General features: G+C 46.2%; 2 protein-coding genes across 2 annotated transcripts in view; one reads left to right on the forward strand and one right to left on the reverse strand.

The window, feature by feature from the left end:
- The first annotated feature begins 719 nt into the window (after positions 1-719).
- ATP1B1 (ATPase Na+/K+ transporting subunit beta 1) lies at positions 720-23,497 on the forward strand. The gene is made up of 6 exons (XM_046681672.1): positions 720-961; positions 5,293-5,421; positions 16,446-16,601; positions 18,216-18,400; positions 21,001-21,081; positions 22,074-23,497. Exons 1-6 carry the CDS (start codon positions 865-867, stop codon positions 22,335-22,337), a joined length of 912 nt encoding a protein of 303 aa, XP_046537628.1. The 5' UTR covers positions 720-864; the 3' UTR covers positions 22,338-23,497.
- The window catches only part of NME7 (NME/NM23 family member 7), a 232,761-nt gene continuing 229,849 nt past the window's right edge, over positions 22,348-25,259 (reverse strand). Inside the window, exon 12 of the mRNA XM_046681670.1 lies at positions 22,348-23,589. Coding sequence (XP_046537626.1) covers positions 23,557-23,589 — 33 coding nt within the window. The 3' untranslated portion in view covers positions 22,348-23,556. The remainder of the gene's footprint in view (positions 23,590-25,259) is intronic.

Raw genomic sequence — 25,259 nt, forward strand, 5'->3', positions numbered from 1 at the left:
CGCCGACCTGCGGCGGAGGGCGGCCGGGAGCGGGCGGCTGCGGGCAGGCGGGTGGAAAGGACCGGATCAGGACAGCCAGACCAGGGTCCCCGGGCGTCTGCGGGCCGCGTGGCGACGCAGGTGCGAGGCCCCCACCCCGGCAGGCCGGGCTCGCGGCCCGCAGAGCGAGCGGGGGCTGCGCGGTGGGCTGCGCGCTCCTCGCCGCTCCCCCCGCCCCTCTCGCCGCCGCGGCTCCTTTGTGCCGGCCCCGCGCCCGCCCCCTCGGGGCCTAGGCCCCGCCCCCCAGGCCGGCGATTGGCCACGCGGGCCGCTAGTGGGCGTGGCCCCGGGCCGCCACGGCGCGGTATATAGTAAAGGTAGGGCGTGCGCTTTCGGCCAATTTCTCGGCTCGTGGCCGGCGCTCTTGTGCTGCGTTCGCAGTCCGTTTGTCCGTGCTTCCCTCTGACTTTCTCGTGCCCCCTGTCTGTCTCTGCAGAGGTCACAGGAGGCGGGGGCCGAGCACGCTTCCCGAGGGGCAGCTTCGGGTCCGCAGAGTCCCCGAACCCCCCAGGGCGAGAGGAGCGCGTGGCGGACCAAAGAGAGCCCGCGAGCGGCCGCGCGCCCACCAATAGGTGCGGGGCTCGGAGCCGCCCAGCCTGCGCGGTCCCTCCCTCCGCCCCCCGCCCCCGCCGCCGCCTCCCCCTCCTCCTGCTCCTGCCTCTGCTCCTCCGCCGCGCGTCTGGCACTCGGAGAGCCGCAGCGGCAGCGGCGGGTGCGCCTGCGGAGAGCCAGGCCGGGGACGCCGACCGGCAGCCGGGGAGGACGCGAGGGCGCACGCCGCAGTCACTCACCCTCAGCGTCCGCGGCAGCGGCTGACCCGCCAGCATGGCCCGCGGAAAAGCCAAGGAGGAGGGCAGCTGGAAGAAATTCATCTGGAACTCGGAGAAGAAGGAGTTTTTGGGCAGGACCGGTGGCAGTTGGTGTAAGTACGGGGTCCGCAGCTCGCCCCCGGCGCCTTGTCTCTCCCGGGCGGCGCATCCCCTGCGCAGGCTCTGCAGACCGCTCCGCACCCGCCGCGCTGGCGAGGGTGGAGGGGTACCGGGTGGTGGGCTCTGCTCGGATCGCGCCCGGCAGGGCTTGTCATCCTGTGCGGAATGCGGAGTCCCCAGGATGGGCGCGGGCTGGGGGCGGGAGCACGCCAGGCAGAGGGTTCTGTATATTGTAGCCGGCTTGTCCTGGTAATTTGCAGTCTATCGGAGCATCGCTTGAGCCCTTCCCTCCTGAGAATGGTGAAGCTCCGGGAGACTAGATATGTCTCTTCTGTAGTCATGTCCCAAGTCCTTAAAAAAAAGAGAGATTGAGGCTGTGAGAGAACCTCATGAGGGTAACGGGATCTAATGCAGGCGGGGTTGCATGTTATAGCACCTTTCTTTTAGTCTAAATATATACCGCAAAAGGCGGGGGGTGGGGAATCCGTCCACACTGCAGTATTTCATAGCGATGCCCAGAGTTTCCCCTGGTGACCTCCCCTGGAGTCATCGCAACCCAGAAATGGCTCATGAGGCTCCGAAACATGGCAAAGGCTGGTTGTTTTCAGTGTCTACACAGATGCACAATCAGTGGCTTGGGTTGGTTATAGTGAAGGGTTAGGCTAGGAAATAAATGGCACAAAGGCAAAAGCAGCTCTTCTTTTGAGATTTTGGGCAGCCTGTTGCTTGGTTGGATGGATGTTTCTTTTTCCCATTGAAAATTAGATACCTTACTTGTTTTCCACCTCCCTACACCGGAAGGGTGACATGGTTTTTTTGAAAAAGGTCATTTTGAAGGGCAGAGTTGTAGGCAAATCTATAAGAGTCGTGACTGCGGAAGAGAGAGAGGGAGGGAACTCCCCTCTCCTGCATCACCTCCCCCTCCTCCTCTAATATCATCATCACCATCGACACCACTAGCACCACCACTGCAGCCACTGAGGGAGCCCTGGATAGGGGCTGATGCCCTGCTCCTGATTGGGAGGCTCTCTGGGCATCGGCAGGAGGATGAGTCAGGGAAATAGTGCTTGGCTGACATTTTGAAATGGAAGAAGCTGGATTATATGATTTGTGTAAAGAAAAAACATGCGGCCTGTGGTGGGTCTCTCTTGATTGAAAAGTAAAGGGTTAATAATGCATCATACTTCAAGGTTAGTCAAGGTGAAACCTCATTCCAGGGTATAACTGGGGAGCATAGGTCGCCCTGAGCCATGTTAAATGTAGGTCTTTAAAGTGATGGCTTATAGCTTTTATTTTATTTCGGGGAGACCATGCTCTTCAATGAGATTATTGCCATAGTTTCTCGTGCATAAAAATCGCTCTCTGTTTTGTTACTGTGGAAGGGAAAACCTGGAGAACTCAGGGTATGTGTCCGGTGAACAGCTCCGGGCCAGGGCCATCTCCTAGCAACTCCTGGTAACTTGAGTGAGGCCTGGGGGGTGCACTGTGGAGTAGGGCCCCCTTTCCCAGATTTCCCGGAGGTCCCTGCCCTGGTGGTCTGACCCCTGCCTCATCACGCGGACCAGGGCTGCATTGACTCCAGGCATATTGTGAAATTTGCCCTCTAGTGTTTTCTTCTCTCATAAAATATATTTCTTTCCTCATTCCAATTCCAGAATAATATTTGCTTTAGAGGGTACGGCAATATGGAACGACTTGTTCTTTAAGCCGACATTTAATGGGGCAGCACCTCTGTATGACAGCAAGAGAAAAAGAGAGAGAGAGAAAGTGTGTTGTGTGTGAATGAATATTTGTGTCCTGATACCACATCCAGCAAGGTGCCAATGCACTGATTTATGAATGCAGATCCCAGGACTGGTGTGCTTGTCTCATCTTTCCTTCTGTTTTCCAAGGTGCAGATACTGGGCTAAAAATCCAGTTTTTATTTTGCGCTAATATGTCTGTTGCTTTCTGGCAATGTAAGAAACGACAGAGCTCCTTAGACAGAGAAAGGGGCAGCAGTTGCTGTCTCCCATGGGGAAAATGCCACCTTCCCAGCACTGGGCCCAACACAGATGCCCTTGGGACGAGGGCAGGTTGCCCTTGGCTCAGTTTTGCTTAAGGTAGATTTTCACCAAGATGGATGCAGGAGCCTCGCCTGTCACCTGCTGGAGAAATGGCAGTACGCAGGTCACCTGGTGCCGTCCACGTTTTTATTCGGTTAATACAGGCATTGGTGGCTTTTTATGTTTGCTGCTGGGCCCAGATGCCATTTTTTCCTTCTGCCTGTGACTCTTTGAAGGGTACTCTTTTTTTGTTGTTGTTCTAACTGGAAAACCTCTATATTACTTGTATTTTTTAAAAGGAAAAAAAATTGCTTAAAAGGAAAAACTGCCCCTAAAGCTTATCTTCTGGGTAACTGTGGCCGGTTGGTACAATCTGTACAGCTTCTTTCCGAAGCAGCCGCTGGTGGCCTGCGTGTTGGTGAGCCCACTGCACCGGCCCCGCCAGACCTGCCTGCTCCAGTCTGAACACGTGACCTCACAACAGTAATGGGAGACTTTGTTAAGTAACGTCTCGGTGCAAAAGAGAAAAATTCCTCGCTTGTAGGCTGTAGTATCAGGCAGAATAGAAAAGCTCTGTCTTCTTAAATTTAATCAATATGCTTGCAAAGTGGCTTGTTTTTCCATTGCTAAATTTGTATTTTAAATTATAGCCTCATTTACATACCTTTTTATGTTGTTAGCATTAGGTGTCTGGAGTCCAAGGAATGAGTATAAAAATGCTCCAGTTGTTGGAAGAGCCAAATGTGATTAAGCTCAGGACACCAAGCCAGGGTGGGGGGCGGCAGAAAAAAAAAAAAAAGAGGCTACAACAGTTCTCTTCCTGACCCTGTTACACCAACTCTGGCACCTCTGAGGAGCGTTCCCTGGAAAAATTTTCCAGATCTCCTGACGTCACGGCCTTACCATTAGCCTGCGGCTGCTTGGATACAGAATGCGGCGCTTAACCCCTGTCCTGCCATGAGGCAGCGTCCAGCTGGGCAGCCGTGGCGCCAGCTCATACAGTGCATTTTTCCTTATCTTTCCCTTTTTCTTTGTTCTTTTTTTCTTTTTTGATAGAGGAGAAAAGCAATTATGATTAAGCATTTTGGTGTGGTTTTATGTGTGGTTTGCTTGTTTTTATAGCTCTTGAGCATGGTTTCCCTGAACTCTTTATTTGGTGATGGGAAAGAGGGGCTTTTAAATATATCAAGAGGGCATCCTGGCTAGTTCCGCCCCACTTGCACACACACACTTCTTTTCAAGAATACTGTGTTCTGTAGCGTTTTCCCAAGGACCCCAGGCTTTGCTGCACGCGATCTGGACGCTGCGAGAACTCCCCACGGCACCCCTGGGCAGTCCTGTTTCACACCCATAACCCCTGGTGCGCCATTCCCCCTTCTGCATTCCCGCTGAGTTGTTTGGCTGGCGCAAGGCTACCGGGCGATGCCTAGTACAGCCTGTTACGATGCGGCTAATCGGGAGATAATCCCTGTAAACCGGTAACTGATAGCCTCATTCCATCTGTGAGCGGCAGGGTTTTCTGTTTCTCATTTTCCTGCTTTTGCAGCTCTCGGCCTCTGTCCTGTTATCCTGTTAACTGTGGGAAAAGAAAATGCAGCCCATCGAGTCAGTCATTACTCTGTGTCCAGGCAGAGGATGAAATAAAAGTGTGCTTGCCATTTTTACTCTAGCATTTCCTTTCTGTTTCTTGTTTGGTGCCCCTGAAGGGAGAGTCATGTGCCTAGTCTGTGATACAGATCCGAGGCAGCGGGGTGGTATAGAGCTGAGGCTCTTCCCACGGTTTCTGGGTGTCCGTTACTCCTCGCAGCATGAAACCTCGCAGGCATTTGAGCATTTGGAGAAGCAGCAGAGCCTGGCTTGTGGTGCTGAAATGTCGAGGGATAAGCAAGCACAGAAAACATCCGTCTCTAAGGGAGTCTGCTGTCATATGTGAAATGCATTGCATAAGTGGACAAACACAGCCCTGGATTTTATTGGTGATCTTCTTGAAATTCTTTTTTATTTAGAGAATGAAATTATTTCCTATAAAGAATCTTAGTTCTAGCTGAACATGCCCCCCACCCTCAACCACCCCCAACACGCACACTATAATGGGGGCTGCCCATCCCCCCATTTTTCCCTACCATCTGGGAGTGGGGTTCACCACCTTGATCAGTGTTGAAGAAGGAATCCCTGAAGACACCACCCGGGCGGAAGCCCGTCGGTCTCTGGGAAGACTTAGACAGGCGTTCTGAGCATGCGCCTGCCTCACAGCTGTGTTCTCTTTGCTCTCCTTGCAGTTAAGATCCTTCTGTTCTACGTGATCTTTTACGGCTGCCTGGCTGGCATCTTCATCGGGACCATCCAGGTGATGCTGCTCACCATCAGTGAATTTAAGCCCACATATCAGGACCGAGTGGCCCCGCCAGGTAAGATGAACCTGAATAACTTCCGTTCTTCCAGAGGGGAAATGGGTGTCACTTTTTCACTTGAGGAAAATTTCTTCTGAAAATCATGTGTAATATAAGAGGAAGCCAAGCCTGTAAAGGACAGATAGGGACTTCTCTCTGATGTGGCCACATCTCCTGCCTGCATTGCAGGTAGAGCTCCTGGGTTGCAGACACCTCATTGCACGGCTCTGCAGTGAGGGGGCAGAGCCCTGTCCTCCACCCAGCCTGCCCCCCCCACCCCCCCCAGCTCTGGGGGCCCCCGTGTGGCCTCAGTCTCTTCATTCCTAACACCCAAGGGGTCGGTCAGTGGGATCATGACAGGGCCTTTCCAGTTCTCACACACCTGCTTCACTTTCTTGAGGCGACTATGACTTGGATAAATCGTTTGAACACCTATGTTGGCTCCTGTTTTTAAAGGTTAACTTCTTTTCAGGGGTGATGAGAAGCTCTGAAATGGCCAGCTCCTCACAGGAGGAGGAGCCATGACTGCAGGGCGCGTTCTCCCACCTATGCTGTTGACTTGCAGTTTGACCTTGAACAGAGCCACCCTCTCTTTTCACTTCTCAATCTTTATACCTGTTTGTTTAATAGGAGTCTTATTGACCAGCTTTCTGGACCTGCTTTGCAGTTTAATTAACTAGCTCTTTTAGCTCTGAAACTTGGGTTGACAAAGAGGTTGGCATAGAAACCTGCCACCTGAGTGCCTGCCAGGACTCGGGTGCTGGCACTGTTGAGTGACGTGCACTGTGTGCACGGATGTGCATTTGCACACGGGTCACTAGCCCCAGGAGGGCCCCCTGCCGTGACACCCAGTACTAACAAGGACAAGACAGTGGAGTGACCACAAACATGATTGTACTGTTTGTGATTGCACGGTCTGGCTCTTCTAGAAATCATTGTCAGGAGGACCTAGAGAGAGAGAAAATGTGGCATAACTTCCAGGTTCTCACTTTATAAGTGACCTTGAGGCTGCCTCTGGGCGGTGACAATGATGTGTCCCCTCTCCACTTTCCCCGGGCAACAGTTTAGTAACAGCTATGTGTAGGTGACAGTCTTGAGGCTGTCTCCATGGCACTGAGCAGCAGCGGTGATTAAGTGTGCCTACCCGTCACAGACTTGTCATGTCCACCTCCTTCTTGGGTATGGGAAAGACTGTCGGAAGAAAATCTTCAGGCCACGAAGATGGCAAACATCATCTTTTAGTCCCAAGTCAAATAATCCTGTACTGTAAGAAAAACCCGAAACATTTCCAGATAAATTTAGATCTAGGGGGTTTTGGAAGTGGAAAAAGAAAACATGTAAGTATATAAAATGACTTAAACCCACTTAATAATCCACAGTTTCCAGCAACTACTTCCTGAAAGAGGTGGGTGTATGGAAAGGTTGCAGCACAGAAACGCAGGATCGGAAATAAATGTGTTGTGCGCTGGCTTCTGCACAGTAAAGCTCGGTGTGTGTTTTCGTGTCCTCTGTTGGAGTGTTGTATGGTAGCATTCATAGTCGTAATTTCAATTTGTGGAGACCTTTTATTGTATTGTTTTTCCATTTAAAAGCTATTCTTCAATCATGATATTTTACAGTAAGTCTTATACTTGAAGTCAAAGGTGACCAAAAAGTCAAGCATTTTCTTTAATTTCTTAAATTTAAAAAAATGTTCCTTGACCTTGAAGAGGCAGCCTTCAATAAAATTAAATGTTGTCTTCAGGTTCTTGCAGAAAGGGAAATTTCACTTTCAAAAGGAAACAGCCCGAGTGCGGGATTTTTACGTAGGGCCTTGCAAATGACCTTGCCGGGAAAATCTGGTGAGCTGTCAGTCCTTCCAGCACCCTCCCTGCCTCCCGCTGCTTCCTCCCAGCCCCTTCCTAAAAGACACATTCTTCGTACCTATATTTAGTGTCCTTGCAGCAGTTGGACTGACCTGACAAACCGTGGCTTCTCCGGAGGAATGCTGCTGGCTCATCTTGGAAATATGCATTCCTGTCCTTTGGTCTGAGTCACAGGGAAAGTGTCTCCTCAGTCCCCCAGCTTCCCTTCGTGTTGCCTGGTTCTTTGTCATTTCTCTGTCTCTCTTCTTCCACATCCCCTCATTCATTTTCTTGCCAGGAGAGTCTAGGTCGAGCTCCCCTTTACCCTTGCCTCTCCAGGGGACGCGACATTCATTTGAGAATGGGATGGTCTCCGAGTGCCCTGAGGGACCCCAGCTGGTCCCTCCTCTTGGCATCTTTCAGTGCAAATCTTAAGAATTTGTCTTTTTGATAGGCAGTAACAATTCCTTCAGGTCACAGATGGAACAAACGTATGGAGGAACACCATGGCGATTTGGGGCTTCAATTTAATATACCCTAAGCCTCTATTTTCCTGACAGTTGAAGAGGGAAAATTGTGTATTCGAGTCAATTGAACCTAGTGAGTGTGAAAGAGGTGGTATGTCATTTAAAGATTGAAAGACTTATTAATGCTATTATTAACTGATTCGAGGCATGAACACAAGGCTGGCCTGGCTGGGTTCTGACTGCCCTTTGCACGCTGGAATACCTTGTAATTAGATCTCTTCTGAATAATGTGTGAACGTGACCAAGTTAAGTGGTGGTAATTGTGCAGTATTTGGGGCTGTGTGTCTATAATATTGGATAACCTGATAGGTGAAACATGAAAGTCTCAGAGAAAGAACTAAATCACAAAATGGAAGTGACATTTAAGAAGAAATGGACAACGTCCAGTTTCTTGGCCAGAGCAGTGGTGGCCATTAGGGTGTATGATGTTCCTCACAGAGTCATGTTGCTCTGGGATGTTGGAACCGACCTGTCTACTCAGCCTGGAAGGTATGGGCTAGAGCCTCAGCTGAGATGGTAGGTTGAAACATATTAAATTGCTATTTTTGGGCTCAAAAGCCATTGCTTATTGCAATTTCATGTTGCCTAACCTCAGCGTGAAAGCAGCCTGAGTTCCTAAGCCATTACCCGTCGGTTTGCAGTAAAGTTGACCGAGAAGGAAAAGCAGGGCTTTTGGAGTTGGACACAATTCCCACCATTCCACACACTTCTGACTCTCGCTGAGCCTCCGTTTTCTCATCTATAAAAGGGGAATAATACCCTGTGAGGATTAAAGGAGGATGAAATGATAAACGTGTGTGAAGTGAGTGGTACTTTACAGAGGCGTAACTAAAGGGTGGTGGCTCTCCCCACTAGCCTCCATTTTTACAGCCCTGCTTCGCTGGAAGCGTAGTTCTTCTGGCTCCTGAAGTCCGTGTTCCCGGGCTGTGAGCTCTGGGGATAGAGCAAGGATGCATCGTACACTTCTATTTCCATGAAGTTAATAGAGTCTTAGCTTTTCTTGACAAGCAGGAGAAGTTGGATTAGGAAACACATTTAAAAAATTGAGTAAATTTAAGTGACATTGTATTTGTTCTGTAAGCTCTCCCTTTAAAATCCCCGCCCCTGTTGGGTTAGCCCCTGCCAGCTTTCCTCCAGGGATACCCCCTCAGGAAGGTCCTCAGTGGTGCTCAGAGGCCTCCCCTCCCACTGTTCGTGCTGTTGGATCTGGAGATGCTGCTGTCGGCCATGCGGGAGCAGCCCCGTCCCGATTTGACTGGGCTCCGGGCTGTGATGGGAAAGTCCGCTTTCCATCGTGCTGCCCATCCCCTGCCCCGTGCTCACTTCGCAGCAGTGGAAGGAAATGAAGGTCACTGGGTGTCAGCCGGTGGGTCCAGGGCGGATTCCCAGCTGCCCTGCTTCCTGATGAGCAGGTCTGAAGGTATTCCACTCCTCTCCTTCTGCTCAAGGTTGTGGGCGGCTTTTGGTTTTGCTTTGAAGTAAAGATGGCTCAGCGCTGGAAGAATGCGTTTTAAAAGGGTCATATTCTTGGTGAGATGGGAACCAGAGGGACCAGCAGGTGGGTGAGGACTAGCAGACCACACTGGCACCCCTAGGAGTTTCGGTTACATCTTGATTGCGAGAGAGAAATATCTTGTCTTAAAATCCATTAGGGTACAAGGCATTATAATTCAAATCTCAGCGTGAGTAAGCAAAATTCTTGAGAAGGCATTACATTGATTTCAGAATTGCTTTTTTTCAAGCTGCATCACACTCCTATTTTTCTCTCTCTCACTTGAATTTCAGAGGGAGAATTGGAAACACTTGGCTTCCTTGTACTTGGGAGCGATTGTTATTTCAGAGTGCCAGTCAGGTGTTTTTCTGCTGTTTCCAATTATACTCCATTGATCTGTAATCCAGGAGCTGATATGATAAATACTCAATGCTCGCCAGGCCCAGCTGCCTCTCAGGCTCCTGCTCCTTCTCTCCTCCCAGCCTCAGATGGATCCTGCACCAGCCCCCCAAATCCCCCCCACCCGGCCCCCAGAGTCTGAGGCTGTGGATGAGCTAGCACTGGTGGCAGTTGGGGTTTCCAGAAGCTACTGCCCAGACTCAGTTTGGTGAAGGGTTTAGGGCGGCAGACTGCAAGTTCTTATTCCTCAGAGTGCCCCAGCCTTGCTTTTTGCTTCAGCAACTCACTTACCCATGTTCCTATTTCTTCATTTCTAAAGACCAAGATACAACCAATAAGTTAGCTCTTGGGTACCTAACAAGCCTAATGATTAACTTAAAAATATTCTTGGAGGTATAGAAAAATGGATCCTCCAGTGTATGCTCATTTTAGATGAGAGAGCAGAGACCCCTGATAAATGGGACCAGGTAACAAATTCTATGGAGGGATGAGGCGGGGTGTAAAAGATGCTGAACTGGTGGAGCTTCATTTAGGGCTTTTCTGCTGCGCTCACCTGAGGGAAGGGCTCTGTTGTAGCAGGTGGTCGTGGAAAGAGCATCAGCTCATGGTCTCCATTTCTAGGTGATAAAACAGGATGGGCTTGGACTGATTGATGCCATGGTTATTCAGCTCTCATCCTAGCAATCTTGTGACCTAAGGGCCCATCTGAGGCTGACAAGACTGGAGAGAGGCTGGGGAGATGCAAGGGGACGGGGATGATGCTCCATTGGCTTCAGACCAGACTAGTGTGTCTTTCCCCACATACACGCAGGAATACACGTCATCAAATATCATGTATAATGTGGTGTCTTATTTCAGGATATTGGTCACTTCGCAAATGTTGTGTATCTAGACGAGTCAAATATACTATATGTGCTTGTTCTGAAGTTTGGCCTTGAATAAAAAAGCATAATGAATATAAAATACTAGAATTTGGCTGGAACAGTGGTAACTTTTATTTCACTGGGAACATGCACAGTTATGAGCTGTACAAAATATCAAAGATATGTCCCTATGAAAGCATATGCACTTTTGAAGATAGATCCTCAGAACTAAATAATTCTCTGTTCGTCTAAAAATGAATATATGACGACAGGAAAAAGTCTAATGGTAAAGGGTAATTCCATAAACGGAGAAGGGCCTTCAACCCGAGTCTGTGGCTTTTTGCCTAGATAGGAGAAAAGACTTCCATGCACCGAGGGTTGTTGAACATCCAGATAGGCTGTGGAGGGAGTCCAGCCACTCATCTTAGAAGGACTTTTCATAGGGAGCAGGTTCTCTGGCGTGAGGAGGGTGTAGCCATGTCCCTGCTTGGAGGCAGGGGGCTTGAGTCAGCTGATCCCACGTCGCAGTCAAAAGCTGAGCCTGAGACAGAAGGTGCGGCAAAGGCAGCTAGTTTCCAGAAAGCACAGAGGTGCCTTTTTTTCCAGTGCCCTCTCTGTATTTTGTTAGGTAAATTGATATTAGTCCTGCAGAGGTCAAACAAAAATTAAAAACAAAAACAAAACCCATAAATATCTTAGTGGCACTTGAAGGAGGAAAATGTGTGTGTTTGTGTCTATATATATATATGTCTACGTAGATAATGTATGACTGTGTATAAAATCATACCCCGAATTTTTTTTAAATGAGAAATTACTTCTCAATGTGGAATACACAGGAGACACACAATATGGAGGTGTTGTGTGCATGGCTACGTTTATAGGTGTGTCTTTGCTTCCTGTGCTCTTGTTAGTTATGTGGGTACCCTCCTGGAGGATTCTATGGAAGATGATGTCTGTTTGGTCTAGTGATATATTAAATGTATTAAATGACAGGTACAAGCATCTGTGCTTTGAGATTTGTTTGAGTAACTGTTACAAGGTTAAAAATGGGTGCATTCTAGTTTAAATACTTTGAACTCATAAGTAGATTGAGAAATTATAAACTTGCTACATTATAAACCTAATAAGAAACAAAGTACTTCTTTCTTAATGAAAAGCCTTTCTTTTCTCTCTCCTTTCCCTTCCTCTTTTACTTGTTGGTTGCCCCTCCTGCCATGAAAACCTGCTAAAGCCGAAGACTGAGTGTTTTCCTTATTTGTTTCTCAAGAGATGGGGGACCAAGAAAAGGCAAATGTAACTCTAAAAACCAAGTGCGAAGCCAAAGGTTTTTTTTCCTTTAAACTCCAAATCTTACGTAAAGTTGACATATTCATTAGAAATCAAATAATTAAAATTTCAGATAGCCAGATTATTACTTCAGTCCTTTTAAGTGGCTTTATTAAATAAGAATCAATATATAATTTAAGGCAAATGGTCATAGCAGGGCAAAGCTGTATAGAGCCCAGCATGGTTCATGTTGATTCAAGGTCAGAAGACAGGAGAGGCAAAGGTTAGATGTGTTTCCCGGAATACAATCTGAAACCACCAGGCGGCGAGTGGGTGTTCTGCTATTTTTGGCCTCTGGGAGTTCCCAGCAAACAGAGCTCATCCTCGTGCAAAGGTATAAGTAACAATTTTAAGGAGTAGGCAGTGTGGAGAGGGACAAGCTGAAAGTATCCAGTCTCGTCTGCAAACAATGGATGAGGACGCCAGGCAGCAAGGTGGGGTGTGCGCAGCCCTGGGAGAGTGTCACCATTGCTGAGGAATCTGTGTGTGGGCTCAAAATAATAAGGAAGTTGCCAAATCCACTCCCATTCCTGTCTGTGTCTTCTTTCCTTTAGGACTGATAAAGTAAATGATTTAAAGGGTTTAGCTATCAGGTCAAGGGCGCTTCATCTGCCTCTTGTAAGTAATTGCTTTAGAGAAATGACTTTTGAGAAGAGGAGTTTTCCTAATGGGGTAGAGAGGATCTCATCAGAGAACTCTCCTAGTTACGATGACCCAGAACAGGACAGGCCAGGGGATTGATCTCTGGTGGCTTCCAGGAAGAGAAATTCTCAGGCCAGCAGGCTCTGGACAAAGAGAAGAGAGGAGGCAGAGGTGATGGGTGATAGGGCAAGAGACCTTCCAGAAACGTGCGGACAGAGAGCAGAAGAGCCCACCAAGGAGGTGGTGGCCACAGTGGACTCAGGTGGCCTCCTGGGGCTTGTGTGTGCATGTATGTGCTCCATAGGTGAGGGCTTAGAGGAAGGAGCTGGTTGTGTGACCTAAGTCCAAACCATTTATGCTTCTTTTCTGGAAACATTCAGGTCAGAAACTGAGTTTCTGAAAAGAGTGGTTGCTAAGGCTTATGTTAGTTACATCTTCAAGACCCTTCAGCGGCTCCAGAGGGAAACGTTAGCCTCCAGAAGGCAGTAAGGTGTGGCTGAGCTTCCTGAGCTCATTCGTCATTCCTGGGCTCCCTCCTCTGCCAGCGTTCCTGTCCGTTTCACCTCTTGTGTTCTTGGTTTCACCAGTTTCTGATGCTTCTCTGTACATAACACGGCCACTATTCTTCAAGCGTCTTCCATCTGCATTTCTCTCACATGCTGACATACAGGCTTGGCTGGGCTTAGATCGTGAGCCAGGCTCACGGATGGATTCAGGCTCTTGGGTGGGAATTGGTGTGATTCTATTGTTTCTTCTTTACCTTATCTAGAGACACGAGACCAGTTGTGTATAACTGTTTTCTTGGCCAGTGGTACCCTTGTGCCTGTAATGGTAATATCTACTATTTCCATAAATCAGCTCTTAGATGATTAACAGCAGAGGTGCTTGCTAATGAACAAGGCTGGTATAAGTCTCTGGGTAAGCACGAACTGAGTTCTGACCATAGCTCTTAGACTTCTGAAAAATGCACTTGCTAAGTGCCCTTTTGTTAGTAAAGAGCCCAGAGCGCTGGATGAGAGGAGCTGATGCTCGGGGGTCTCGCACGTGGTACCTGGTCTCTTTTAATAGTCAGGACCCTGGACTTGGCGTCATGGGGGAATGAGAAGCACTCTGCAGAATCCCACCTCCTCTTGCTCTCCTTTTTCTCTGGGGGGAGCTGAGAATCACTGTTCCTCTCACACACTTCAAGGAGATGGCACCCTGAGCAGCCGGTGGAAGAGAGAATGCAGAAGGAGCCAGAAAGCGAGCACCGACTGCTGGGGAAGGGGGCCGGGGGGGCATCGCCGTGTGTGCAGTCCCCTCGTGGTTTATGTGCTACCGTGTTTCTCAACAGGACCTTCTCGGTCCACATTCCTCTTTTTAGCTCGCTGGGTAAGACTCTGCGCATCTCACACCAGGCTCGTTGACATTCGGTTAGGATTTTGTTTTTGCTGAGTCACCCGCTCTGCTGATGCACTGCGCCTGGCATCATTGTTACTCATCACGCTGACGTCCCTTCGGTCAGCTGCTGGGTTCTTCCCCGCCTTCCTCCCTTCCGGAAGGTTGGGTGAGACTGCTCCTTGGTTGCTGACAGTTGCTCTCCTCCTCTTCACCCTTCTGTCCGTCCACCACTCTCCTGTCGTCTCTTTCCCGAGCCTGGAAACGGTGTTTAGCCCGGTGAACACAGATCTTCTCTTAGTCCACTTCTGCCCCCCCCCCCCCCCCCCCCCCCCATCACACAGGATGCCTGAAATAGGTCCCGGCAGACGTCCTCGCTGACGCTTTCAGAGGCATTTGCCTCTGGGTTCTCTGGCTGCCCGTGCCCTGCTCTGCCAGTGGTCCCTCTCCTGTGAGTGTCCCTCAAGCCGCCATTCTCCCCTGACTTCATGATTATTCTAGGAAAACACCTCCTCCTCCTGCATTCTGTTAGGCCTCTGGCCCTGGGCCCGCCTCTGTACTTCCCTCAGGTCCAGGCAAGTCACCTTGACTTAAATGTCTTGTTAACAACTCAGACAAGAAGGACCCTCCCTCGCACTGCCTCAAGCATGAAATCCCAGTGGAAGCTTCTACTCACCTTTGTTTATTTTACTTTATTTTATGTTTGCAAGTATTGACCATTTTTATTATATTGCCTTTTTGCTCTATAAATGATCGTAATGCCAATTTTCCAACTTATTAATGTGGGAAAAGATTGTTCAGGGTATATTTAAATTGCTTTAGTCATACAAACAGTTTTCTATGGTTTGTGAGCATTTAAAATAATTTTTAATTGTAGTAGCTTTGTTTATTTTTAACTGAAGATTTTTTTATGAGGAAATTCTGCTACTTCCCCTTTCACTCGTGTCCGTGACTCTTGACAGCTTGCCCCTGAATTCCTCAGGTTCTACCTTATCCTTTTTGAGATGATTCTCAATGTCGCTCTTGAAGTAGTTTTTCTCGGGCAAGCCTCTGCCTGGCTGCAGACCGTCACATGCCTTGTCTCCATCTCATCCTTTCCATTCCTCTGGGAACTGCAAGAATGGAAGGACTCTCCCATTCGGGCCCCTAAGCCAGGCCCTCCTCACTTAACCAGTTTGGAAGCTCAAAGCCAACCTTACTCACTAGAAAAAATAACAGCCCTTTAGACCAGCCCCTACTGACGCCTGTTCTCAGGCCTCACAAATGGTGCTGCTGAAGAGTTCCTGTCCTCTAGTCGTCCCTTCCGCTTTAATTATGTCATTGTCTTCATATCTGCGTCACCATTGCCACGCTCATTCCCTGAAGCAGGGGTTCTCAAACCAGGAGTGCTTAAGGATCTCTTCAGGCGTGTTAAGCAGCAATTCTCGAGTCCCATCCTTAGGGATTAGGATGGGGCGGGTCTGGAGCGAACCTGCAAGGCTGCTTGTTCAACAGGCCCCAGGTGAGAGAGTGCGGCAGGGGCTCGCAGGCGCTGTGCCCAACAGGCAGAGGGCAGGGCCAGGAGTGGGGGCTAGAATGGGGTTGTCAGACTTAGCAAATAAAAATACAGGGTGCCCAACTAAATTTGAACTTCAGATATACCACAAATAATTTTTTATAAGTATGTTTCAAATAAAAAATTATTTGTGGTGTATCTGAAGTTCAGATTTAACTGGGCGTCTTGTATTCGATCTGGCAGTCCCAGAATAGAATGCAGTGGTGATTGACTCTCCGCCCATGGCCCCCGGAGTGTGCTTGTAACACTGTTCACATATCTGTCTCAGAAGTCTTGTGATGGCAGAGGCTTTTGGAAATTGAAGAATCTAAAAAGTTGGTTAAAGAGTGGAAATCCAGGGTGCACATACTTGGAATTTTTCCTGGCTGGCACGTGACTTGCTCAAAGTAACCGCTTCCTTTTGGAATGGAAAGCAGGAGTGGAAAGTGCACTTGAAGCCCATATTCCTCCAGTTTAGTTAAAAGACCCAGAGAGCTCTCTGTCGAGTAGTCTGGAGTCCGCTAGACTTTGTAATGGTCATAAATTAATTGACAAAAAGAAGTGTAAAAGGAGACCTCTGTGCTCAAAGGCTTACGTGCTTTAGAGAAGGGAAAGCCACCTGCACAAAATGCTAGCTGGCAATGCAGTCTTTCGAATGCGGGCATGTGGGGGTTCTGGAAAGATAACAGGCTTTGGAGTCCAGCGTACTTGGCTTGGAATTCTGGTTCTACCACTTTTTCTGTGACCTTGGGCCGGGCACTTAATCTTTCTGTGCAAGAGGTATTTTCATTCATAAAATGGAGATAATGCCGATCGTGAAATATTGCTGGGGAAATTAAATGGTATATGATATCATTTAGATCTAAATGCCACAGAAGTGATTTCATAAGAGAGGCCAGAATTTAACCCATTCTTTTAGCTGGGTGGGATTAGCACTGTATGTTTTGTACATGAAGAGTCTGCTTTTGAATTATCTTGGTTGACTGCCTTCCCACGAATGATTTCCTCAGTGTTTTTCTAACTCTTTTCCTGCTCCAGGATTAACACAGATCCCTCAGATCCAAAAGACCGAAATTTCCTTCCGTCCTAATGATCCCAAGAGCTATGAGGCGTATGTGCTGAACATAGTCAGGTTCTTGGAGAAGTACAAAGATTCGGCCCAGAAGGACGACATGATTTTTGAAGAATGTGGCAGTAAGTAGACTTATTTTGGGTGTCTGTGGCTGGTTAATTCTTATTTCTTGTTTCTCTTTGTTGCTTAATGATTGAAAGGTACGCCTGAAATAATTAAAAGACTGAACTCTGGCCATGTTGAGAGGACACTTTTTTTAAAAAACACGCAGACATTATGGTGTAGGCTTGGATGCAGTGGGAGAAACAGTGTAGCCTCAAGTCTTACTGGCACCTGCACTTGAGAGGCGTCTTCCTTTAAAACACTCCCAGCCTCCTCTGCTCTTTATTGCTCAGACTCAGACCGCACTACAGTTCTGGTTGTCTTACAGCCATTGATTTTGAGAAGTACACTTGCTTATATTTCCAGATTTCTGCCCCTTTCCCCCATCCCTGTTCTCCCTACAGAAGAGAGCACAGGGCTCCTCTCACCAGAATGACCCTTTGGAGTGATTAGCTAGAACTGCGCTGATATTGATGGAGGAGCATTCAGTCGGTACATTTATAGACCCTGGTTGGGATGGGTAACGAAATATGTCTCAGGCAGCTGAGCATCTGGATAAGGAAATGACTGATGAATGGTAAGGGATAGCTCTTGGTTCATTAACCCATTGAAATGAATACGCATGCTCCTCCTTGCCGGAGTGTGAATTTCCCAGCTATGTTGTCTACCCACCCAAACACGATACCTCTCTGAGTTACTAAGTGATAGCAGAACTCAATTCAAGCATTTACCAACTCCAGTTCTTTAAATGGCAGGCCGGCCGTTGCTTGGTCGCAGTATGGGGTGAATTGCCATTTTAAGTCATTTTGAAAAGATTTAGTAATTTAAAAGGAACACTTTCACTAAATGGTTCTCATTAGAACTTAAATGAGGTTTTCATCTTACTTTGCAGTAATTAAAAGGCCCATATGATAGATAATTAGGGTAAATTACTTCATAGGAGATGGACTGAATTGAGGCTTTGTTATGGTATGAATCAAAAATACAATAAAATTTCTCAGGTGAACAAATGCTTATAAAAATTCACAGCTTTAAAAGGCAAAATCTCAAAAAAACTTTTTTTTTTAAAAAACCTTGAATTGTGGTTGAAAAGGGAAAAAACAACTCTTTTCTATTCCCTCTTTACTGTCTAACATGCTAAATGGGCATGGCTCCAGGAAATTCTGATCAAAAAACTTGCAGTTCTGAAAATTATTGACAATCCTTTTAATTTGTGTTATAATTATAACGTCCCTGTTGTGGAGCCAAGCTGATGATGACCCGTGTAAATGATGCTGCTCATGAAGAGTGATCCAGTTTCCTTTCAGTCTTCTGAATAGCTGAGTCATCCATTATTTAAAGGAAGGGAAATATTGCCAGAGACCAAACATCGTGTGCTGATCATCAAGTACTGTGAAGCCTTGCTGTGGGGTCATGTGTCAGCTGTTGTTTTTGTTGCTTTAAAATACCTTTTCAACATGAGTGAAGAGATGAAGTGGCTTGCTGGAAATCCTTGCTGAATTCAGACAATGCCTTAAATGTCGAGTAGCAGTGTCTTAGCATAGGGAACCGTGACAAGAAGGAGCGCCCCGTCCTTTCTCAGTGGCGCTAAAGGAGTTGTTGGCACAATGTGAAGATGGTGTTTGCATTTTCAGGTGTGCCCAGCGAACTCAAAGAACGAGGAGAATTTAACAACGAACGAGGAGAGCGAAAAGTCTGCAGGTTCAAGCTTGAGTGGTTAGGAAATTGCTCTGGAATAAATGATGAAACTTACGGCTACAAAGAGGGCAAACCATGTGTCATTATAAAGCTCAACCGAGTTCTGGGCTTCAAACCTAAGGCAAGTAATATTTTAAATCCTAGAATTTAGCTGAGCCATTCACATTTTGGATAAGGTACTTAAACAGTATGAGAAGAGAATAAAAGGAAATTTTAAAATACACTCAGTGGCGATTTTGAAGCCGATTCTGTAGAGTAACATTGAAAACTTCTGTGTCCACTTTGAAATTCTTGTAGTTAGGTCAATTATCTCATTTTCTAAAGTTAGAGAAATTCTGAGTGGCAAAGCCAAATTCCGAAGTCAGTCCTGTGGCCCTGCCCTGTTCTCAACACTTCTGCTCAGCATCCAGATAATAGTTTCTATTGTGCAAACTCTTCCGAAGTAAAAATAGGAAAAGATATTTCTAAATTTAAAAACTACCTGCGTGTACCTGCAGTCATACTCTGGTTTTGGTGCTCTTGGAGCCAGAGTATTTAAAACAAATTGATAATCTGAAAAAACAATTTCTTTTTGCTGAGTGATGATTTCATTGCAAAATTAGAAGCTGAATACTATGAAGGTGGAACTTTGATAACCATGCTGTTGGCTTTTGACATCATTGTAGCTTATAACAGGTAAACATTACTTGAGATCACTGAAAAGTAGCAAACTGCCATTGCTTACCATTTGGTGAGATGATAGTAATTCTTTAAAAGAAGGAAAAGTGTATTGGTGTTCTCTCTGCCTTTATGAAACTGGTTATTTCATTCTTTCCTTCAGGTCATGAGTAAATAAAGCTGTCCTTTTCCCTTACTCATGGCTTCTTCAGCAGTTTCCCCACTCGCCCGTGTAGGCATTACCATTATGAGTGGTTTTCCAATCTGATAGGACTTGACTGCTGTATATACTGTTATAGGAACAACCTCACTTCATTTCTGGAATCTGGCTCTTTTGTTCATTAATTTTCTATTGTTTGCTATTAATTTGTTTCCACAATGCTTGTTACCATGAACAATATTTTCAAAAGAAAATCTCTATGGAGATGGAAAGTTTTATAAACTTAACTGAAGGATGCATCAGAACTCTTCTACTGCCACCAGAGGCAAAAATGGACCAGTGGGTGGATGGATGGTTGCCTGGCTGGCTGGCTCGATGGATCTCCTACAGAAATTAACATACCTCTGAACAGAATTTTAATCTTCTTTCCTCTTAGACTAGGATATCATGAGAGAAAAATGGTGAGAACCATGATAGCACACTTTTGGTTGATATTCATATTGCTGGGGAACACTTCCCCAAGATAAATCAGCTATTTGCCATTGAATGGGATTGGTCTGATGTGTTCGAAGGAAGAGTAATCCTAATCTTTGTTCTCTGAATCCCTCACTTTTGGTAATTCCTCCTCATAGACATCGAGTGATACCTGTAACCCACAGAGGCGGTCCCTCTAGTCTATCGTGAGTCACGTCTCTTCCCACGTCTGTAGGGATAATCTGTTAAGTGATGAACTCAGCTACTCATTCTTTTCTGTCCTTTTTTTTCTTTGGTCTCCAACTTGGTTATCCATTGCCGCTTTCTAATTCATCACTCTCCCCCCACCCCAAATCCTCAGCTCTTTTGTTGTTTGAATTATTTGTGTCAGAGATGGCAGCACCCCAGCATCTCCCTTGATGTGCCTATTTCCTCACCCTCAGAGGACAGAATCTGGAAACTTGTTTATCAATAAGCATATTCTCTCAAATTTTTAAAGATAAATCTATTGCTGGCAGAAAGTTCCAAGAGAGTCAAATCTAGACGATCATTTTCTTATATTCCAAAATGGAGAGTAATGCCAAAAATATTAGTTCCTTACTGACGGAGAATTGTCCATTTTATCTGACTTTGATTAGACTGTGTATCACATCTCATGTCAAGACTCACGTGCTCTGCTGATATGAGTAAGCAGGCGGCTGTCTTCCAGGGATGTGTGCTCATCACACCTCTTTCTGAGGTAGACTTGAGCCAGGGATATAGGAAGGCAGGCTCTGGATACTTCACTACAGCGGGAATTTTAAAGTGTATGCTGGGTCCCTTCAATGGATTTACCCCTTCACAAGCCCCTTTCATTTAGGGCAATGCCACCCTTACCTGTTTTACTTAGTAGACTTTCCTAACAGAATTGGAAACGCTCCTTAAATGTCAGTGCCTCCAGTGGAGATTCAAAAGCAAGCAAGCAAGCAAGCCTACTTGAAGAAGGTCTGCTTGGAGGAAAAGGATGGCATTATTTATTCATGGCTCGGGAGAAAAGCGCAAGTTTTATAAAAACAAATGTCAACCAGGTTTTCCATCTAATTATTATAATCTTAGCAAACGAGGAGCTATTATTTCTGGGTTGGCTCGTACTTCTCAGTGTCCTTGAGTAAAGCTTATAATGGGTTAGTCAGAAATTCCATTTAGTACTGAGCTGCATCACAGCTTAATTGTAGTGGCCACAAAACCTAGGCAATTATTTTTCAAACTACAACATGGCCTTTCCTAGATTGGTTAGGGGAATCACTCATTCTGCTATCTCCAAGTGTTTTGTTATTTCAGTTGACTTACCGTGACCAATGTGTACTTGTTTGGGCTACAGATTAGTTTTATTTTTCAGAAATTTAAAAAGTTATTTACAAATTATTGACCAACATGGGTTTTATTTTTAGCCTCCTAAGAATGAGTCCTTGGAGACTTACCCAGTGATGAAGTACAGCCCGTATGTCCTGCCTGTTCAGTGCACTGGCAAGGTAAGGAGACATTTAGTTCCTGGAGGAGTGGCCGCGGGAGTGGGGGGAAGAGCGCGAAGGAGCGAGGTTATTTTAAGTTAGAGGTGAAACTCTCATATGGGAAACAAGAAACATTGCCTCCAGGAATTAGTCTCAAACTTGTTAAAAGAACAGAAGGATGTAGCAAGAATAAAACCGTATGTCAGTTTTCCCAGTGGAACAAGAAACTGAAACATCTGAATTTCATCAGTTAGAATATTGGTTTCTAGAACTGAGAGGTCAACTAGCCCACACAAGTGCTTCTCTGGCCCACATGGTGTCTTAAAAATTGGAGGCCAGCATTTTGTTTTTTTAATCGACAATTTCACATAAAAACAGTTGTGTTTTTGGCTTTTCTTTAAAAAATACTGAAAGATTAAAGTAACAATCAAGATGTGTCCCCTTTAGACTGGAAAACAGGTACCTGATGGATTGTTTTGAGAGAGAGAGGGCAGAATAAAGAAAGGGAATCTCCAAATAGTCCTGTTTTGTGGTGGTAGCAAGCAAAGAAACGGACACAGGAAAACGAGAGGCGATAGTTAAGCCTTTGGCGATAATGTCACTGGAACTGTCATCTGCTGGACCAACACCAACCCGCTGCTGCTGTTCAGTGTTGGTCCTGTTTCTAGCAGGTGGTGTCGGCTGGGAGGAACGCCTGGCTGGCCTTTGCCACAGTTTCCCCCTTTGTACAATGAGAATAGCCTCCTTTTACGACCATTTGTCCCGGCTGCTCTGGATTGGACTGCATATGTGTTGTTTCCTCTTGTGTCACGTACCGTCCTTATGTCCTCCCGAGGTTAATGGTCACCTACTCTTGAAGGTAGCTTTGGAGCAGCCATGTCACAGCATGACTGGCTTCCCTCCAGCAGAGGTTTGCAGACTCCTCCGTGGGATCCAGAGCCTGGTTTGTACGTGAGTACAAGTAGTGATCCAGGATGCGAGCCATTAAAATTTCATTTCCTCCTGGTTTTTAGCGTGATGAAGATAAGGAAAAGATTGGAAACGTGGAGTATTTTGGACTGGGCGGCTACCCCGGGTTCCCCCTGCAGTACTACCCCTACTACGGCAAGCTCCTGCAGCCCAAGTACCTGCAGCCGCTGCTGGCCGTACAGTTCACCAACCTCACCATGGACACCGAAATTCGCATAGAGTGTAAGGCGTACGGTGAGAACATTGGGTACAGTGACAAAGACCGTTTTCAGGGACGCTTTGATGTAAAAATTGAAGTTAAGAGCTGATCACAAGCACAAATCTTCCCCACTAGCCATTTAAAAGTTAAAAAAGATACAAAAACAAAAACCTACTAGTCTTGAACAAACTGTCATACGTATGGGACCTACACTTAATCTATATGCTTTACACTAGCTTTCTGCATTTAATAGGTTAGAATGTAAATTTAAAGTGTAGCAATAGCAACAAAATATTTATTCTACTGTAAATGACAAAAGAAAAATAAAAATTGAGCCTTGGGACGTGCCCATTTTTACTGTAAATTATGATTCCATGACTGACTTGTAGTAAGCAGTGTTTCCGGCCCCTAAGTATTGCTGCCTCGTGTATTTTATTTAGTGTACAGGACTATAGGTGCACACACTGGTCATTTTTCAAGCCATGTTTTATCGTATCTGTTTTCTACTTTATGTGAGCAAGGTTTGCTGTCCAAGGTGTAAATATTCAATGGGAATAAAACTGGCATGGTACTTTTTTTTTTTTCCTTTGGTTTGGCTCTTTCAAAGATAATGGCCCATCAATGAGCATTTTTAACACACTCCATAGTCTTTTCCTGTGGTGTTAGGTCTTTCTTTTTTTTTTTTCCTGGGGTTGGGGGTGGGTGGGCTGTCATGGGGGAACTGCCCTTTAAATTTTAAGTGACACTACAGAAAACACACAAAAAGGTGATGGGTTGTGTTGTGCTTTGTATTGAATGCTGTCTTGACATTCTTCCCTCGTCCTCCAGTATGTTCTGAGCTGTGTATGAGATCTGGATCGCCCGTCACTTTGGCTGGTGACAGGGCTAATTAATTTGCATTGTACATTTTCTTTTACTTTACTTTTTCCTTTCTCTGGAGGCATCACATGCTGGTGCTGTGTCTTTATGAATGTTTTAACCATTTTCATGGTGGAAGAATTTTATATTTATGCAGTTGTACAATTTTATTTTTTTCTGCAAGAAAAAGTGTAATGTATGAAATAAACCAAAGTCACTTGTTTGAAAATAAATCTTTATTTTGGACTTTATAAAAAGCAATGCAGTACCCCATAGACTGGTGTTAAATGTTGTCTCCAGTGCAAACTCCATGTTCTAACATATGTAAGAAGCCAGGAGTACAGTGCTCTTGTTGATCTTGTATTGAGTCAGGTTAAAACAATGGACAATAAAAGAATGAACACATCCTCATTGCGTGAGTCACTCTTGTCTAAATGCTCCAATCTGGGACTTCTTTACTTTCTATACTGCTAATTATCCAAGATCTTGAAGAAATACTGAACCTGAAAGACAAACCACATGATTTCATTAGTTCCTATGGAAGTTTGGCCTTTTCCACCTACCAGAGGCCGAGAGCTGGGTCTGGACTGGCCACAGACTGGAACACCAAAGACGGCCCTTCCCAAAGAGACTGGCGAATGGGAGGCGGAGACTCAACAAATGAAGCTTTAGTTCAAGTTTAGAAATATTTTGCAGTGCTGCTTCACTAGGTATGTCTGTTTAAAAAAAAAAAAAGTCAAAGCTGTTGTTAGTAGTTCAGTGTAAAAAAATGAGGTTAGGTTTGAGGTTCGGTAAATGAAGAAGGTTCATACCTAGCTTTTTGGTTCACGGTGTGGCTTAAGTCCTTATTTAGCCATATTTAAAGATTAGCCTCAGTGTGAACGGAGACAAAAATGAGCTTTGTGAAAAACATTCTTCAGGTATAAGCAAGCTGAAGATTTAGTATCACTTAACCAACACGGGAAATTCCCAAACTAAGACCATGGCATCATTTTTCTGGAAACGGAGAGCCTGTCACAAAGTCTGTGTAGCTAGAGCTCGAGTGACTCCTTCCCGCCTCAGAGCGGTCCTGAAGCGCCCCTCGCGGTAAGGCTGAAGTGCTGCTCCCCTCTTGCGGACAGAGAGACCTCGAGGCCCAGGGCCATGTCTCTGACGGCACAGCTAATTCAGAAATAGCAGTAACAGCCTGATTCTCACCTTACTGCCCCAAATTCCTAATCCTGCTCATCTCTTCTCTTGTTTATTCTTTAAAAACATTGCCTGAGACTGCTATCTCTAGAGCAGCAGGTCGTGGGATGGCAAATTAATACTAGAAGAACAATGAGTCCTTTTAACAAAAAACAGCAAATGCTGAGCTGCAGTTTTTAGGAGCCCGCCTTACCAACTGAGGAAATACAGCAAAATCAATAAACTAACAACATACCTACAGAAAGCTGGCTTCTCCAAAAGTAACCCATGGCTTATAGAAATAGAAGGCATCATTCCTCTAACACAAGATGGTTTGTCTTGCTGGAACATCAGCTCATTTTGCAGGGTGTACCTGAGTCTTTGTGTATAAGGTTTGAGAACGAGGGGAATGGCTTTAGGTCTGGGGAAAGGGGAGCATTCATTCAACTTGGAGGATAGTTCACATTTTGGAGGCTGTTCGCAGGTCACAAACTTGGTCAGACAAATGTAACCCCTGCGTCCTGTGTACCCTGTACCTTCTGTCCTGAGCCACTGTGTGCGTGTGAGCATGTGTACGTGTGTGTGCTCCCTGCCTAGCAATTCCTTCAAGATTCTGTCCAAATCCTTCTTCTCCGTAACCTCTCCAGACTGTGCCAGTCCAGCCCCACATGTGATCCCTGGGGTATAGCACCACTAGGAGATGGGGATGGGGTTCGTACTCTGTGGCTCCATAGAGACTTGTTCACGGCCTGCTCTGTGCCAAGCACTCTTCTAACAGCTAGGGAAAGATCCTCGAGTGAACAGAACACACAAATCTGTCTTCTTTCCCCTGTGGCTCACATTCTGTTAAGTACCTGCATGTTTCTGGAACTCTCGCTTCTATGCATTCATCGTGTCTTTCTCTTCTCAGTTTACTCCATCCCTTGTCAGGTGGCACATTTCTTGGGTGTAGGGAGAGTGCCATCTACCTCATTTGAGGTGTTCGTATCGCATCCTGGAAAGCGGT

The sequence above is a fragment of the Equus quagga genome, chromosome 13, assembly GCF_021613505.1.
Source record: "Equus quagga isolate Etosha38 chromosome 13, UCLA_HA_Equagga_1.0, whole genome shotgun sequence".
In the NCBI taxonomy this organism is placed as follows: domain Eukaryota; kingdom Metazoa; phylum Chordata; class Mammalia; order Perissodactyla; family Equidae; genus Equus; species Equus quagga.

Excerpts from the sequence above, each read along its gene's own strand:
- ATP1B1 (XM_046681672.1), top strand. The coding sequence starts at position 865 with ATGGCCCGCGGAAAAGCCAAGGAGGAGGGCAGCTGGAAGAAATTCATC. Across the intron at positions 5,422-16,445 it reads GGACCGAGTGGCCCCGCCAG|GATTAACACAGATCCCTCAG; the intron begins GTAAGATGAACC and ends TTCCTGCTCCAG. Across the intron at positions 18,401-21,000 it reads TTCTGGGCTTCAAACCTAAG|CCTCCTAAGAATGAGTCCTT; the intron begins GCAAGTAATATT and ends TTTTATTTTTAG.